Below are 16,259 nucleotides of genomic sequence, written 5' to 3'. Positions count from 1 at the left end.
TGATTGCTGAATGCTTGGCTATTCTGGAGGGAGGGAGAGCAGTGTGCCTCCTGGGGGGCCGAGGGGGAGAATGTGTTCATGAGTGGGGGTCGTGGGTGATTTTTCTCTCCCCGCTGTGAGAGTGTGTAGCGGAAGCGCTGGCTCTACTCGGCATGGCAGGGAGGGCAGGAGACCCCACAGGCACAGAGGGTGCTTGAGAACTGGTCGCCCAGAAGGAAAGTGAATCCCAGGCAGACCCAAGGCCCAGGGGGGTGACTTTCCCTCCTTCTGCATTTGAGGGGCTAGTGTGGTGAGCTGGCGTGGGGATGGAGCCAGGAAGGGGCATCTGCCTTCAGCCAGGATGGGCTTCCGTCCTCTTGGGGGACAACCCTTCCCCAAGAAATGATGCGTCCTCATCCTCTCTCGGCTCCATCCTACCCTCCCTGTTCTCTCTCCAGCCTCTACCTTCCCATTTTCTTCCCTGTTCCTCTTCCTGCCTGTGATGGGCTCAGAGTCTGGCTCCCGGGTCCCAGCTGGGTGACCTTGAATTAGTTCCATGACTCCTCTGGGCTTCACTTTTCTTACCTGGAAAACAGTGGAAACTAGGATATCTCACTGCCCTGGGAGGGTGTCAGGATTAAGTGGGGCCACACACGTGAGGGATGCAGGACAGCACCCGGCTCGGAGGAAGGACAGACAAAGGATGACGGCAGCGTGGTTGGGCTTTGCTGTCTGTTCCATTGTCTGCTCAGAACAGCGTTGCCTCCTCTTACCCTCCTGTGTCTCTCTCCTCTCCCTTTGTCTCTCTCTTCTTTGTCTTCCTCTGTTGCTATTTCGGTCCTTCCTCGATGCTGGTGCTGCGGGGTGAGCCTCTTTTCATGTCAGGATGCAGAACCCCGTCAAACTGGTAAACAGCTGAAGGATGTGGTGGGAGATGAACTTTCCACTGAGGCGGCTTTGAACTCATCCCTTCCTTGATGGGTCTCCCCGGCTCCTCCCCACTTGGAGACTCCATCCCATCTTCATGGAGTCGAGACGGGGGCCTGGGCCCTCGGCCAAGAGGCATCCATGCCAAGGAGCCACACAGAACTCTGGCCCCCTCTGCCTGTCTCCAGAACCACCAAGAGGGTCTCAGGAAGGGGCGGAAGTGGAAACCACAGATGGGGTGATAGGGAGGGATGGGGAGCTGAGTGGCGGCTTGGCAGATGTGCCTCGGAGGGGAGGTTTCCAGTGGAAAAGGTTGGGTACCAGCCGGTGATGCCTGGCCAGGGCTGGGAAGCCTGAGTCTGTGCCCCTGAGAGTGGTCTCAGCGCCTTGGAGCCACGCGGATGCAGCCCAGAGAGCAGACCAGAGCGGGGGCCCTCTGGTGGGACAATCCCACCCAGGCCTCCTCCTGGCCTCACCCCTGGGCCAGGCCAGGTGTCTGGAGGATGCAAATCAACTCTGGGGCCAGAAGAACGGCATGCTGCTTGGCCAGGCGTTCTGATCCATAAGCACAGAAATGAGCCTTCAGTGTGGATTTGACCATTTTAGGAGGCCACGTGAAATGGCAGCGGGGCCCGGCCACTCTGTGACAAGCTGGCAGCCCTGGGAAAACTCAGAATCATCCCGAGCTTCAGTTTTTTCAACCATAAGATGAGATTAATACTAAGATCTCACGGGCTGTGTTGAGTCCGTACTTACAATGTGCCCGACTCATAGTAAGTTCTCCGGGGTGGAAGCTGTTATTTATGTCACTGTTTTCCATTGTGGCTGGAGGGTGCCGTGTTGGGAATCACCTCCCATGGATGCAATCACTCTCCAAATCTTAGAATCCTTCACCTTCCCCTGGTCCTGGCCACCAATGCTCGGTGGCCACCTCCCAACTCAAACCCACCTCCGCCTCACAGCAGTGATCTTCCTAGAGCATCCAGCTCATCAGATCATTCTTTGCCTTAAAAATTCCTTATGACCCCCCCCCCCCGTGCTACTAGGACAATGACCAAACTCCTGGACAAGTTACAGAGTCTGTCTGAGATGCTCCCCAGTGGCCTTTCACACCTGTGCCCTCCCTGCTCCCCAAGCCTCAGCCAGTATGCACCACACACACACATGTCACCACTGGGAATGTCCTTCACTCTCTTCTCCGTCCAGCAAACTCCTGCACATCCTTCAATAGCCTACTCATTTGCTCCTTCTTTGTCATGCTTTCCCCAACCACTCCTGGCAGGGTTGGTGGCTTCTTCCCCTCTGCCCACACAGCCCTGTGTAAGGGTGTGCTGGAATCTGAATGAGGCACAGGTTATGTGCTCGGGTAGCACAAGGGCCAGATATGCTCAATATTCCTTTTGAAAATCCCTTGAGGAGTGAAAAGAAGCAAGTTGCCTAGGAGTGTGGATAGAATGCCCCTTTTTTTTTGTACAAGAAGGGGCAGGGGAAGCAAGAGGTATTCCTATTTTCTGGTGTTTTCATTGGAGAAATGACAGTGTTTACTTGGGGAGGGGGGAAGGGAGGGGCGATGGTAGTTGGGTGGGTAACAAGATTTTAATGATATGCATAGAGTTTTGAATCACATGAATATATTCACTATTTAAAAGAAGGAAGGAAGGGTGGAAGGAATGAAGGAAGGGAGGGAAGGAGGAAGAGAAAATACAAAAATCCCTTAGGGAGCCTCTTGTATTTGAGTCTGTCCTGTGCTGCTTCCAACCTAGAATTTTCTCCCTCCAACATCAGATCAACCAGATGAAGCAATGGACTTGTGTTTCAGACCATCACATATGAAAAAATGTGAATCATTAATAACTAACATCCCATCCAGCGTGGCAAGACGCCCACTCCATGAATGGTTCTCAGGGTCTGAGGGAACAGAGGGTCCCAGCTCCCACCTCTCTCGTCCCTCCCGGGTGTTGTTCACCGAGGAGGACGGTGAGCTCAATTGTTCTTTTTCTTTCTCTCTTGCTGCTGAGTAGATGCGCTTAAGCTCGCGTGGTTTAAATATTCCTGTGATGCTCCCCCACCGTGTAGTGAGGTGGTTTCACGCTGGGGCTTTGGAGATACATAGAAAAATTTTTTCTACTGCCTACCAAGCTGTGTGACTAGTCACTTAACCTCTTTGGGCCTCAGTTTCCTTATTTATAAATTAGGGAGGATAGCTCTTCTTAGAGAGCTTTTATGAGGATTATAAGCAATAATACACTCCTGGCAGATAGTAAATGCCATCCACTGTCATCGTCATCACCACCACCACACCTATGGGATATACTGGCAGTTACTGGTCTTTGTGTCTGTCTCCCTCAGGGAAGGGCCAGGTTTCATTCCTGTCTGTGCCCCGGGGCCAGGGTAGAGCCTCCCTGCATACGGGTGCCCGGCAGTGAGTTATTCCATCCCTGAGTTTAGCATCCCAGCAGCCAGCAGGTGCAGACAGGCTGGTGTCTCCAGATCTCAGAGCTCTGTACCCAGCAGTGTAGCTCCAGTGGGCACAGGGACAGGAACTGGTTTCCACCTGAAGTGCCATGGCTAACACTCAAGTTGCTGCAGCCGGATGGCACATACCAAAAACCTAGTGCAGCTGCTTTTTAGCTGTGTGACTTGGGCATCTTAGTTAACCTCTCTGGGCCCCAGTTTTCTCACCTGTGAAATAGAGTTGGTGTGAGAATGGGCTGTCCTCAGCCTCTTCTCTTCTCAGGACGGGCCACCCTTAACCGCGCAAGCCACCTGGTTTCTTGTTTTCTCTTTGTTTATGCTTTTCCTTTGACTTGGAATGCTCATCCCTCTCCACTCCTAAGGCTAACTCCTACCTATCCTTTACTGCTCAGCTCGGGCATCACCTCCCCAGGAAGCCTTCCAGGATGGCCTCCCTCCAGCAGGGTCAGCAGCTCTCCTGGGCCCCCATACGTTCCCTGTGCATCATTCGCTGCCCCTGCAGAGCCAGAAAATTCCTGGAGCGCCTCCACTTCAGATAAAGCCCCTCCCCAAACAGTGTTTCTGAAATTGGGATTCAGCTGCCACATTCATTTCACATCTTTGTGTTTCCTCTCCCAGATCCTTGAGGCGTACATAATGCAAGCTCTCTAAAGAGTGGCAGATAAGCACACCTGTTTATGATTGTCACTCCCCTGTTAGGCTCCCCTGCTCCTTCAGGTCAAAGCAGGGTGTCACTCATCTCAGCCTTTCCAGTCCCAGCACGGATGTGGCTCTGTAAGGAACGGTCTGAGTGCCCTGGAGGCGTAGAGATGGGGGAAGGTCTTCCCTGGGAGTAACTCCCATTAGCCAGCCCAGGAAGATGGCTCTGGCAGGAGGCACTGTGTTTCTGGACACCAGTCCTCAGAAGGTCTCCTGCCATTTGTGACCCTGGTGCCCCCAGGCTGCCCCGGGCTGGGAGGGACCAAGGGAGACGTGTCTCAGAGTTTCCCCAATTTCTCTCCCACTGGTGTGTGTGTGAGAGAAGGAGGTGGCCAGGGATGGGGAGGTGGCTCTGGTGAGAAATGAGGGAGAACTCAGAGGGTATCATCATCTCCCTGAGCCCTGGGTGGCTGGGTGGGGTGGGGTAGGGCCAGACTGTAACTTGGCTACTAACTCCTGGGTGACCTTGGACAAGTCCTTTCCCCTGCCACGCCTCAGCGTCCCCATCTGTAAAATGAGAGTGGGAAAGGTTTTCCCCATGCCTCCTCCAGCACCAGCGAGCCAAGACCCCATGAATTGCTGACTGTCTAGTCCTCCCCTTTCTCCTTTTATGGAGATCTCTCACCTCTACTGATTAGCCTGTCCATGACGGGGAACATTGCCAAATTTCTAATCCTTACCACAACCTCTGCGGTACCTACTACTGCCGTGCGCACTTTACAGACAAACTTGGCAGCAAAGGCTCAGAGATGTCAAGTGGCTTGCTGGAGACCACACAGCCAGAACAGGGTGGAGCTGGGGTTGGAACCCAGGCTGTCTGACTAAAAAAGCTTTCACAAACCGCCCTGGGACTCTGTCCTGCCCACCCCAGCCCTTGCTCCTCCCCTAGAAGGAGAACCCGGGGAAGGTTCTGAGGGCCCGAGGAGGGGGGGCCCGTCACTACAGCAACCACATCCTCTGACGGTTGCCCTGGGAAGTGGCGGCTTTCTCCGCACCTCTGGGACAGGTGAAGGAAGGCCGCCAGGCTCAGCCCCTCAGGGCAGGATCCACGGAGCAGCCTCCTCCACCACCCCCTGCCCTGGGAGGGCTCAGAGGGAGCCTGACCCCCAGCCCCCTTCCCACAGGCAGTGCTGCTCCTCAGCATTGCAGCTGGGTGAAAACTCCAGCCTCTGAGCCAGGGGAGGGTTCATCTCTAAGATCCACTCCACATTCCCCTCCGTATCCCTCAGCCTCATCACCAGCTCCTCCTGGGCCTGGGATCAGTGCCTTTGCCAGGCGGCTCTGAGCATAAAATCCATTCCCCCTGCCCATCTCGGAAGTGTTAGGAGGCCCAGGTCAAAACATCTAGTGCAGCAACCCTGGGCCCACTGAGCCAGGGCTGGTGGGCAGATCAGGGAGGGGGCGGTGCTGAACTCACAGGCGTCTGTCCATCTCCTCTGGGAGGACAGGCCCCGTGTCGTCTTTTGCCTGCATCCCCAGCAGCTGTCACATAGCCGGGTCACAGTAGGTTTTCAATTTGTCCTGACATTTCCACCTCGATGGTTAGAGCTGCTCCCACACAACTTGCGCACGCACACAAGCAGAGCCTGGGTTCTCTGAGTTCAAAGACTTATCTCGCCACACCCCAGTTTCATTCAGCAATTAGTTTAATTTCGAGACACTCAGAGCAGGACACCAGAAGCCGGCCCTGGGCCCTCGGGCCTCTCTCTGGAGGCTGCCTGGACACGTTTACGGCTCTAGGAGTGACATTGATACTTATGTATTCACCGGGGAGGCTCCCGTCAATCCAACCAGACAGATGGGGACTTGGGGCCCCTCCTGGAAGACAGCTCTGTGCTTCAGCCGCCACGGAGACTGGACCCCACTCTGAATCTGTGGGTTGGATGGTCTGGATGGGACCATCTTTGTAAACCGTACGAAGCTCAGAATAAGGATCTGCTGTCCAGGGACGGTCACTGCAGAACAGGGCTGTGCCCCCTGTGGGCTCCGAGGGTCTCTAGAGGTAGGGCTGCCCTCAGGTCCCCGCTCCAGGAGGTCGGGGCGGGGAAAGGGCAGTCGTCCTGCTCACCGTCAGCCGGCTGAGCCCAGGAAGGCCGGACTCCCTGCCGGGTGCAGTTACCACTGAGCAAAGCCTGGCCAGCGGGCGGCCCCCCAGCCCCAGCCCCTACCTGTCAGAGCCACAGCAGCCCAGCAGCCCCTGCACCACGGGCCTCCCCGCCCCTCCTGGGACCTCTGGGCCCTGAGCTGTCAGAGGTGAAGGGAACCAAAGCCCCAGACACCCGAGGGTTGGAAGGGGCCTCAGGAATCTTCCAGTCCAACCCCTCCACGCGGCCTGCCGGGAAGTGGCCCAGATCCTTGTTAGTTCCTGAGGCAGAGCTCTCCACCCTTCAGAGGCAGCCCCTCCGGCCAGGGGCTGCCGCCTGGGCCCGGGAGAGGGCTGTGCTGCAGGCTGTCGATGGAGGCTGAGCGTACAAGGTGTGGACTTTCCTCTCGTGTCTCCAGGGAAGGACTCTCAGCCCCTGAGGGATGATCTGGGCAGACGGGGCTGGGGCAGGGGGCACAGGCAGAGCAGGAGTCCGGAGAGAGGGAGTGCACAGAGCCTGGCAGGGCCCAGGCTAGGCTGCTCCGATGTCATCATAGTCTTCGGAGGAGGAGCAGTCAGACTGGGGATTGTGGGACCCTGTGCGGCCAGGACACTCTGGTCAGAGAGAGGTCCAGCATTGCCCCTGCTGAGCGGGGACAGAGCTGGGAGGATCTGGGTCCACATCCCTCTCCCTGTGGTGCTGTGTGAGACCATCTTCATCTTATCACCTTGTTCAAGGCCATTCCCTTGCTAGAATGTCAGTCCTGAGGGCACAACCTTATCTGTGTAGTTCAGGGCTGTAGTCCCTGAGGGCTGGAGCCCCTCTGCCACTACAACCTCCCCCAAGGGGCTATCTGGCTGCCTCTCCTTGAATGCCTCCCCTAATGGGGAGCTCACTTCCTCTCAAGGCACTTTTTTTGAATCTCTGTCCCAACCACATCTATTTTCCCTATCTCCTCAAAAACAAACAAACAAAAAACCAACCAGGTCCCCCTCAGACCACACCTTTTACCTCTTTTCTTTTCCCCTTGAGTTGACGTGTTGATGTATCCAGGCTGCCCTACTCATCCACCTTCCAGTCCCTCTCTGTGTCCCTTCCCAAGACCCCCTCCCCTGCCACTGGCACCTGGACATCCAAACTGCTCAGTAGGGGGCTGGGGCGGCGGTTGGAAGTTCTGGTACCACTCCCCGGAGGAGGTGCTGGAGCTGTCATCAGGCTGGGGCCCTGCTGGAAACCCCCAGAGCCAGTCACCCTCTGCCAGGAGACAGTCAGTTCCCAAAATGCCAGGGCTGGGAGGCCCTCCAGACTTAAGTCAAGTCAAGTCCTCCCCTTGACCACTGGGGAAGTGAAGGCCCAGAGAGGGGAGGAGATTTGTCCAAGGTCACACAGCAAGTGGCTGTGGAGGTGGGACTAGAATTCTGAACTCAGCCTGGCTTGGGGCTCCCAGCTTTACGCTTCCTCCAGGCAGATTGGCTACAGGATGGGAGGTTGGAGCAGGCACACAGTCCTCCTGGGCCCACCTTACCTGAAAAAGTCGCCTGTGAGCCTGCCAGCTCCAAGTTCGGGGGCTGCTCCAGGAGGGGGTTCCTCTCTGAAGGAAACACCCGAGAGTCCCACGGAGGTAGCCTGCTGCTGGGGCTATTGCAGTACTCCTCCCCTGAGGATGTGCTGGAGTGGCTACTGTTCCTTGGGTGGTGCTGAGGGCCCAGAGAGGGGGCTTCTGCAATGCAGTGTTCAGGGTTGGCAGGTGAGACCTGGGAGGTGTGCATCTCTTCAAATCCTGGGCCCGAAAGAGAGAATGGTGATAAAGTAGAAGCCATGCAGCAAGAGGGCTTTAAATTAGACTTGAGGAAGAACTTACTGCCGATGGGAATTGTTAAAGTCAGAAAGGAGCTGTGGAGGAAGGTTGTGCTGATGCTTCTGAGGGTGGGTGAGCTGCTGAGTCTGGAGGCAGAGCTGGCATCCTAATCATCCCCTCAACATCCCTCCCTACCCTGACTCACCTTCCTCCAGGGGGGGCATCTGGAACCTGTTCTGCTGGACCTCCTCGTCTGTGAAGCGGTACCGCTGGGAATCTACAAGCAGAGGTGGTGGTGAGGGAGGAGGTAGAGATGGTTCTGCTTCCTTGCCTGGGATGCTGGGGCAGAGGCTGGTGTTTTGTGGGACTCAGGAGGGTGCCCCTGAGGCTGAACAGGGTGGGAGGACAACCCTGGTGTACAGAGGGGGTTTTCATCAGATCCTGGGCTCACGTCCTAGCCCAGGCAGACTCTGAACCTCAGTCTGAAAGCAGAACCAGGAAGGCTACTTCTGGCTGGAGAACCTAGTGCCCTGTGCCTGCCCGCCTGCAGCTGCCTCTACTGCTACTTAAGGAAATATTAAGAGTCCTGGGTTCTCTCCTTGTGCCCGGGCATCAGGAAAAGGGCAGATGTTGCCGCTTGAGGAGACATCCCAGAGGGGAAGCCGAGGGTCTGGAGTCTTTGCATCCCGGGCTCTGCGGTACCTCCATTTCAGAGTCAGAGAGATGCAGATTCAAAGTGTTTTAAGGACTTGAGTGTCTGGAATCTGGAATTCTGCTCTTCCAAACCTGGGACTGCTGACTTTGAGTCTCAGTGTCATAGGATTTTGGACTCTTAGTCTTGCATGTTACATGCCTGGGCTCAAAATCTCAGGTTCTAATCTCATTTCTGTGACTCCCAAATGCTGGTCCACGGCCCCACAGAGTAGAAGCATCCATACGGGCCCCAGAGGCCCTGGATCAGATGGCTGCTGTCCCCACATCCGCTCTCCCCCTGTAGGAGGAGACCTCTGGCCTTCATCTGGACACACAGCTGCCCAGGACAGAGGCTTCATCTCTGTGCCTCTCTTGCAGCTGTGGGTTTATGTTCTGGCGGGTGCTGCCTAGAATGCGGACATGATGGTGAACCATTCTGGACCACGTGGACAGGACAACACCTTAGGACTGCAGAGTAGGAAAAAGGAGCCTGTGTCCCCTCCAACTTCTCCAGACACTGTCACTTGGAGTGACACACAGCTAAACTCTCATCCTAGCTAATAAGGTAGGTCCTGGGTGGGGCTCAGGGAAGTTTTGATGAGATCCCAAGGGATTCCACAATAGACTTGAGATTCTCTGCTCTGGCTCGACCTCCCCGGCCCTGCCTAAGGCATTGACTTTCCTGGTCCTATATCCCCAGCAGGCAGAGAGCAGAGCTGGAGGAGCTGGCTAAGAGGTGTGGGCTGGGCTCACGGTGGAGGTGGGGGAGGAGGTGAGGTGGATGGGACAGGACGGGACACAAAGTGGGTGTGAGCGTGCGAGAAGCCATCGGAGCTGGAGTCCCTAGAATCTTACACTGATGCAACCACTTTTAGGAGACTGTGAAGGGACTGATTTTAAGACCCTGCATGAAATACTAACTACTATATATAAAATAGATAAAAAACAGATTTCTTCTCTATGGCACAGGGAAGTAAAGTCAGTACCCTGTGGTAATCTATAATGAAAAAGAATATGAAAACGAACATATGCATGTATATGTGTGACTGAAACATCATGCCGTCCACCAGAAATCGACGCACTGTAACTGACTATTCTTCAATTAAGAAAAAAAATAAAAACCTGCATGGCCACAGACAAACATGGAGGAAAGGCGGTCCAAGGGGAAAGTGCCTTGAGACACGGGACATTGAGATGTCTCCAGGGCCACAAAGCACCTTGAAAACTTCCGTGCAGGACCACTGAGAGTCAGTCTAGGAGGTGCCGCCCTTGTCCTGCAGGGACCACTGGGAGGAACCCACTGCAGGGCTCCCAGGTGGCTGGACCCTCTCCCTGGTTCAGGCAGGTGGGCCCTCAGGAGGCCGGGCCCGGGCACTCACTGTAGAAGGTGGTCAGGGCCACGGGAGGCTGGGTGCTGAAGTCATAGTGCTCATAGTCTGAGTCCGAGCTGGAGTTCGAGTCTTCGGGGGGCAGGGCCTGGACCTGGATGGGCAGCTTGGGAACTGGGGAGAGAACAGAGTGGGGGGCATGGCAAGGCAGTGGGCAGAAAGGTGCAGAGAGAGGCAGCAGAGAGCGTGGATGGTGGGGACCGGAGATACTGGGGCAGGGAGAGTACCAGGCAGCCCATCTTGTACAAGACCGCCGGACCTGGGTTTTCTAAGCATTCCCCATCCATTTCAAACACAGGGAACAAAATAACATGTATTTATTTATTTAACACTTCCATAGCAGCCACTACATGCCAGGCACTGTTCTAACATTTACAAGTATTATCTCATTTGGTTCTCATAACAACTCTGTGAGGTAGCTACATGAGTGTCCCCATTTTACAGCTGAGGAGATGAGGCACAGAGAGATTCTCACATTGCCCTGAGACACAGACAGTGTGGTTCTTAACTCTAGACCATAATATTCAGTGAGCGGCTGCCCTGGGCCTACCGCTGTGCTAGGTTCCGTGTTCAGATTCTCTTCTCAAATATATGGCTCCTGGGTGCAAAGAATCTTTATAATATCTGGCCGAGTTTTGTATTGGTTTTTGTGTCATTGAACACTTTCAAATAAAGGTGATCTAATATATTCATAAAGCGACCTGATTAAACTTGAACTCCTTCACAAGAATCTCAAGAGGTGTAAAAGATGGATGACTGGTTCCATTTGTTTCACTTGGAAAATATGAAATAAAATTATATTCCAGGATCACGTCGATGGGGCTTTGCAGGGAGGCTGACTGGGCAGGCCGTTGGAAGAGACGGTGATATTACAAACTCACTGGCTGATTAGAAGAGCAGAGCTTTCTTTTGAGAACCAAGGTCCAAAATGCCCTGGGCCTGTTTTGGTCCGGAATTCAAAAGGCTAGAGTTCTAAAATGAGCACTGGAAGGTCATCTATCATCAAGGCCCAGACTGAGACTGGACCTGCTCAAGGTCCCGCAGCTGCTAGTGGGCTGGCCAGGTCTCATCTCCAGCTGGGGCACCGCTTTGACCTCAGCAGTAGGGACCCTCCAGCAAGGATCCCTTTCCTGTCCTCCCCAGCCCTCCCCACGCCCAGGGTGGGAGACATCCTACCTTCTTCTTTGGCAATGATGATGGGGACCCCTTGATAGCTTTCGATCCCTACTGGGGTGGTGGTAGGTAGGTGCTGGTGGTTCACTGTAGCAGGGAGGGCTGAGGGAGGGGAGGCAGAGATCCTAGGAGTCATTTTTTGTTCCCTCCCAGTCTACCCGGTCCTGTTCTTATGGAGACACCTCCCTCCTCACCTCCCCCACCCTCAAAAACACACACACACCAATCGGGTCCTCCCTTGGACCACTTCTGCGGGGCATGCTGGGAAAATCCTTCCCATCAGGAGGTGCTTCTTGGGGCCAGGGCTGGGTGTCCATTGCTGGATCACTGCCACTCCTGCTGAGGTCCCCCACGGCTCCCACCCCTCTGGGAGGACCGCGCCTCAGACCTGCTTCTTCTCATCCCTGGGTCTTTCCCGTGGCTCCCAGGACTCTGCACTTACCATATTTTCCTTTAATTCTCAAGAGGATGATGGCTATGGAAATGAGTGAGACAAGGAGGAGAATTCCCAGAATGATGCAGGGGATGAGGAGCATTAGCTCTCTAGATTCCCAGTCCTTCATTTTCACTGTCACAGAAGATTCTGGAAGCAAGACCCCCATATCAGGAAGAAAGGGGAATGGACGTAGACTTCTCTTTGCCTTTCTCGCCTCTCCATCCTCTCTGCATCTGACCACTTCCCCTTGGACCTATCCTCCTGCTCCCTTTTTTTTTTCAAATTTTCCCATCTGCTTTTAGGTGCTTGGTATACAGTAGGTGCCTGAGAAATGCATATTGAATGGATGATTGACTGAATGAAAATTTCTCCTGGCCACCAGCTCACAGGGATCTCTTTCTGCTCAGCAATTATTGAGCACCCACTGTGTGCCAGGCACTACATTCAGGGGGGACAAATATGACAGCTGTGTCACAGGCCTTGAGGGAAGATCAACAAGCCATCTTAATCCAACTCGGTGAGGTGCCTGCTCTGATGAAGGTATGGACAGGTGCGGGGCCCTACAAGGGGCACCTGATTCTCTATGGGGAAGACCAAGGCTGGGTCCCCAGGGAAGGTGACTCTGGGCCACCACTGGAAGGGAGCAGACAGCAGGAGAGCTAGATCTTCTTTCTGTGCCCCAGACGCATCCTTCCTACCAGACGTGCACTCCCCGAGGGCAGTGGGGAGGGCCACGATTCCGGACCTCCCAGCTCTGCAGCCCTGGTGGGACTTTCTGCCTCCCTCACCCTCTTGGCCCCATGCCTGCTTTCTTTTTCTTTTTTTCTTCTCTTTTTTTAAATTTTGGTTGGGATTTTTTTTAACTTTTTTTGGGGGGGTGCAGTAATTAGGTTTATTTATTTATTTATTTATCTATTTATCTATCTATTTATTTATTTATTTAATTGGAGATACTGGGGATTGAACCCAGGACTTCCTGTATGCTAGGCATGCACTCTACCACTGAGCTATACCCTCCCTACTTTTTCTTTTCTTTTCTTTTTCTATTTCTTTTTTTGGGGAGAGGGCACTTGGATATGAACCTGCACCCCTACTTAAAAGAACCCAAAGCAGAAAATGGGTGGAGGCTGCAATGAGGCCAGTGCTTGGAGCGCTTACCACCTCCTGCTCAATGCGGAAGGCCTAGGATGTGCGGACCACAGGGCTGGGTGAAGGGGGCTGCATCACAGGGGGCTGGGGGGATAAGATGAGCCTTACCCCCCAACTAGGGGCAATGTCTGCTCCCCCTGGGAGATTAACCCCTCCCTGTCTTCATTTTTTCCCTCTTCCTTTCTGTTTGCATATGTGGTAGTTTGGGCCAGGGTAGGAACTGGATTTATCAGCAGGAAGCAAGTGCAAGGGAGAGGCTGGGCTTCGGGGGCTCAGGGGAGACCAGGGGATCAGGGCCCGAGGGAGGGGCTGCTGGGCCAAAGGCTGTAGTGTGATCCTTGGAGACTGGGTCTGTCTTTGCTCTTCTGAGGATGGTGTGGCTCCCCGCCCTGACCTCAGGAAGAGAGCACATTCGAGGGGAGGGGGTGTGGGTCCTGGCGAGATCTTACCCTACAGACTGCGTGGTCCCCAGCATTTCATTCCCTCTCTGGGCCCTCTCCATTGCCAGGTTCTCTGGCAGGACTTCGTCCCCCTCTGTTCCGCCCCCAAGCCATCCATCCTCTATAAGAAGGGAGCCAGGAGGCAGGGAAAGGCGTACAGCCTGTGAATCTGGGCAGGTCCCTGTGGGTGTCCCAGGGTTGCCAAGGGGCTCCTTGCCTGAACCAAATAATTAATAAATAAGAATCACTGAAGCCCAGACAGTGCTTACTGTGTACAAAGCCCTGCTCTAAGGGCTTTATAAAAGTGAGTTCACAGGAGACTCACAACAATGCTGGGAGGAAAGTGCTAGGATTATCACCCCCCTTTCATAGTCAAGGGATCTGAGGCTCAGAGAGGTTGAGAGCTGCCCAGCATCATGCAGTGAGGCAGCGGCCCAGATGGGAGCTGGGCACTACGAGTCTACCCCAAAGATGGCCAGGCTCCACACAACCAGGAGACAGACCAAGCGTGGATCTGGAGTTCAGAGCCTTGCATGCAAATTCCAGCCAACACTGGCTGGTGGTCACTTCCCTCTGAGCCTGTAAGCTTCTTCCTCTGTGTAAAGGTTATGGGAAGACCTCCCCCACACGGCTGCCTGCCGGGAGGATTAAAGAGTTGGGAAATCATGACTATAAAGTGCTGGGCCAGTGCCCCAAGCTTTATAAACACAACAGCTGTTACCCTTGGCATTCCTACCACCTGGCCAGTAACAGACCAGCTCTGGCTCTCTCCAGCTCCATCCTCCTGCCCAATCGGACCAGAGCTCATGGAGAGTGGGGAGGGGACTCCGGTCCATGAAATACCAGGATTAAGGGAGCTGTGAAGCTGACATCACATAGGCAGAGGAGGTGGAGAAGCACAAAGCACCTAGAGAGCCCCAGGGGTGGTAGGGGGAGGCAAGTCCATTGTCTGAAGGCGGGGGATGGGGGACAAAACATCAGACCCCGCCCACAGACACATGCACGCACACGTACACACGCACAGGTACACACAAATGCACTCATGCACCAAAGCCTCTGAAAAACTGTGTCCCCAGAGACACTCACCCACAGTGACTGGCTGAAAACTTGCAGGGACTTCAGGGGTAGACAGATTGAGCAGACTCCGGGCACCTGTCAGAAAGCACCGCTTATTCACCCAGCACACGTGCCTGAGCACCTGCTGTGGCAAGACCTTGTGCTAGAAACTGGACAGGACAGACAAGTGGCCTGGAACTGGGGGTGCATTCCTACAGGGGCTCCCGGCTGAGGAAACCTGCTTTTCCCACACCCCACAGAAGGAGGATCTCATGGATAATTGCTGGGGAGGTTTTTGGTTAGAATAAAGGGTTAATAAAAGAATTAGCCCTTCTTGCTGTTGTATAGTATATGTTATAGAAACATTCTGCTATAGCCCACAAATATTTCCCTTTTCTATCCAGTACTGGGTTTGTTCGTCACACCTGCCTCAGGAGGTGGGAAGCTGACATTCTCATCATAATCATAATCATTTGACAGGTAAGGGATGGGGCTTCCAGCATCCCTCGGTGAATATTATCTGGTTTCCTGGCTACCCTGTGAAGAGCCTCGTGTCAGCATCCACGTATTCACGAGACAAAAGCCTCCCAGCTGGTAATCAGCAGAGCTGGAATCGAAAGCCCGGTACATCTGAATTCCAAGAGTCGCTAACACTCTGTTCGGGTCTAATGCTCTCTCACATTTTTACACCTCTGAAATCGGGATCATGACATCCATTATTACAATTGATGGCATGTCAAGAGTTTATTTTGGGAGCATTTTTGTCCCTTATGGTACATAAAATAATAATGGCGTGACTTATAATCAGTGCCATCTTAGATTTGGTGAAACCCAGTCAAACCCAATTCATAGAGCAGATGTGAAGCTCAGATGAAATATATAGTGAGTGCCCAGCAATGCCTGGCATCTGATTAGGGCTCCAGACACTGTCACTGATACTGTTAGTGTCTCCTAATGTTATTTTTACGATGATCATCAGCCCTGGGATTGCATCTCCTGAGCCAGTTCTGGTCAACAGGGAACACTGCTTAGCATATAACAACACCTCAATAAAGATTTGACTCATGATTCTGGGGTTGATCTGGGGAAAAGAATGCCCCGATTAATTAGCAATGTCTGCTGGCCATGGTAAGGGCAATGGTCCCTCTTATGCCAGTATTTGCCATTCCTGACCTAGCTCAAGCTGTGGTCCTTGGCCTGTGAATTCTTAGGCTGTTGATTCAGGTGGCATTCCTAGTCCAGATCTGGGGATCGGGGGAGTGGGGGGGTGGGGAGGAGGGTACCTGAGCAGAGCACCCTGGCTGCCTGCGATTGGCTGCAGAGGTTGGAGTTGTTGTACCGCCAGGAGCAGTTGGCGAGGGTGGGCTCCCATCCCTCGCATGAGTAGTACATCTTGCCCGCCAGGGAGTGGGGCAGCCCCTTTGGCACCTGGGCCACAGTCCCACAGCCCAAATCCTGGCAGAGCACCTTGGCCTCCGGTGAGTACCACGTGCTGTCACATACTGTGTTCCAGACCCCTCGGAAGTATACCTCCACCTGCCCCTCGCAGGCATCAGCGCCCCCGGTCAGGCGCCAGGACTGGTGCTCTGCAGGGGGGGTAGGAGGGGTGCAGAGTCAGGTCAGGATCCTTTGGGGGAAACCCCCACTAGCCCCGACCCCAAAATGCAAAATCCCCACAGCCAATCAGCGTCCAGCTCTTGTGTCCTCTCCCTCCTGCCTTTGCATCCCCCTCTCATCTGCGCATCTGCTCTGGCTGACCCTGCAGCTCAAAGTGTGGTTCTCGGACCAGCAGCTTCAGTATCACCTGGGATCTTGTTAGAAATGCAAAACGTCAAGCCCTGCCTCAGACTTACTGAATTAGAACATACACTGAACAAGACCTGCCTCCCTCCCATTCCTGGACACATTAAGAGAAGCACTGGCTGGACCAGAGCTTCCTTTTCTCATTTGAACTGCTGACAA

At 54.1% G+C, this 16,259-nt stretch overlaps 1 protein-coding gene across 2 annotated transcripts in view; it reads right to left on the bottom strand.

Annotated features, from left to right (window-relative positions):
- Nucleotides 1-5,708: 5,708 nt before the first annotated feature.
- The window catches only part of CD6 (CD6 molecule), a 38,479-nt gene continuing 27,928 nt past the window's right edge, over nt 5,709-16,259 (bottom strand). Inside the window, exons 5-13 of one of the 2 annotated variants that reach the window (XM_015248433.3) lie at nt 15,581-15,883; nt 14,328-14,393; nt 11,659-11,799; nt 11,220-11,318; nt 10,035-10,157; nt 8,168-8,239; nt 7,690-7,944; nt 7,290-7,388; nt 5,709-6,760 (exon numbers count right to left, since the gene is read on the bottom strand). In XM_015248433.3, the coding sequence (XP_015103919.1) occupies nt 6,696-6,760; nt 7,290-7,388; nt 7,690-7,944; nt 8,168-8,239; nt 10,035-10,157; nt 11,220-11,318; nt 11,659-11,799; nt 14,328-14,393; nt 15,581-15,883 (1,223 nt within the window). In that variant the 3' untranslated portion in view covers nt 5,709-6,695. Of the gene's footprint in view, nt 6,761-7,289; nt 7,392-7,689; nt 7,945-8,167; nt 8,240-10,034; nt 10,158-11,219; nt 11,319-11,658; nt 11,800-14,327; nt 14,394-15,580; nt 15,884-16,259 lie in introns of both variants that reach the window. The other variant, XM_072970850.1, reaches the window with a different exon arrangement.

The sequence above is a fragment of the Vicugna pacos genome, chromosome 10 (assembly GCF_048564905.1).
Source record: "Vicugna pacos chromosome 10, VicPac4, whole genome shotgun sequence".
Classification (NCBI taxonomy): Eukaryota; Metazoa; Chordata; class Mammalia; order Artiodactyla; family Camelidae; genus Vicugna; species Vicugna pacos.
Note: the sequence above shows the minus strand (reverse complement) of the source record. Positions and strands in the feature narration are given on the sequence as shown.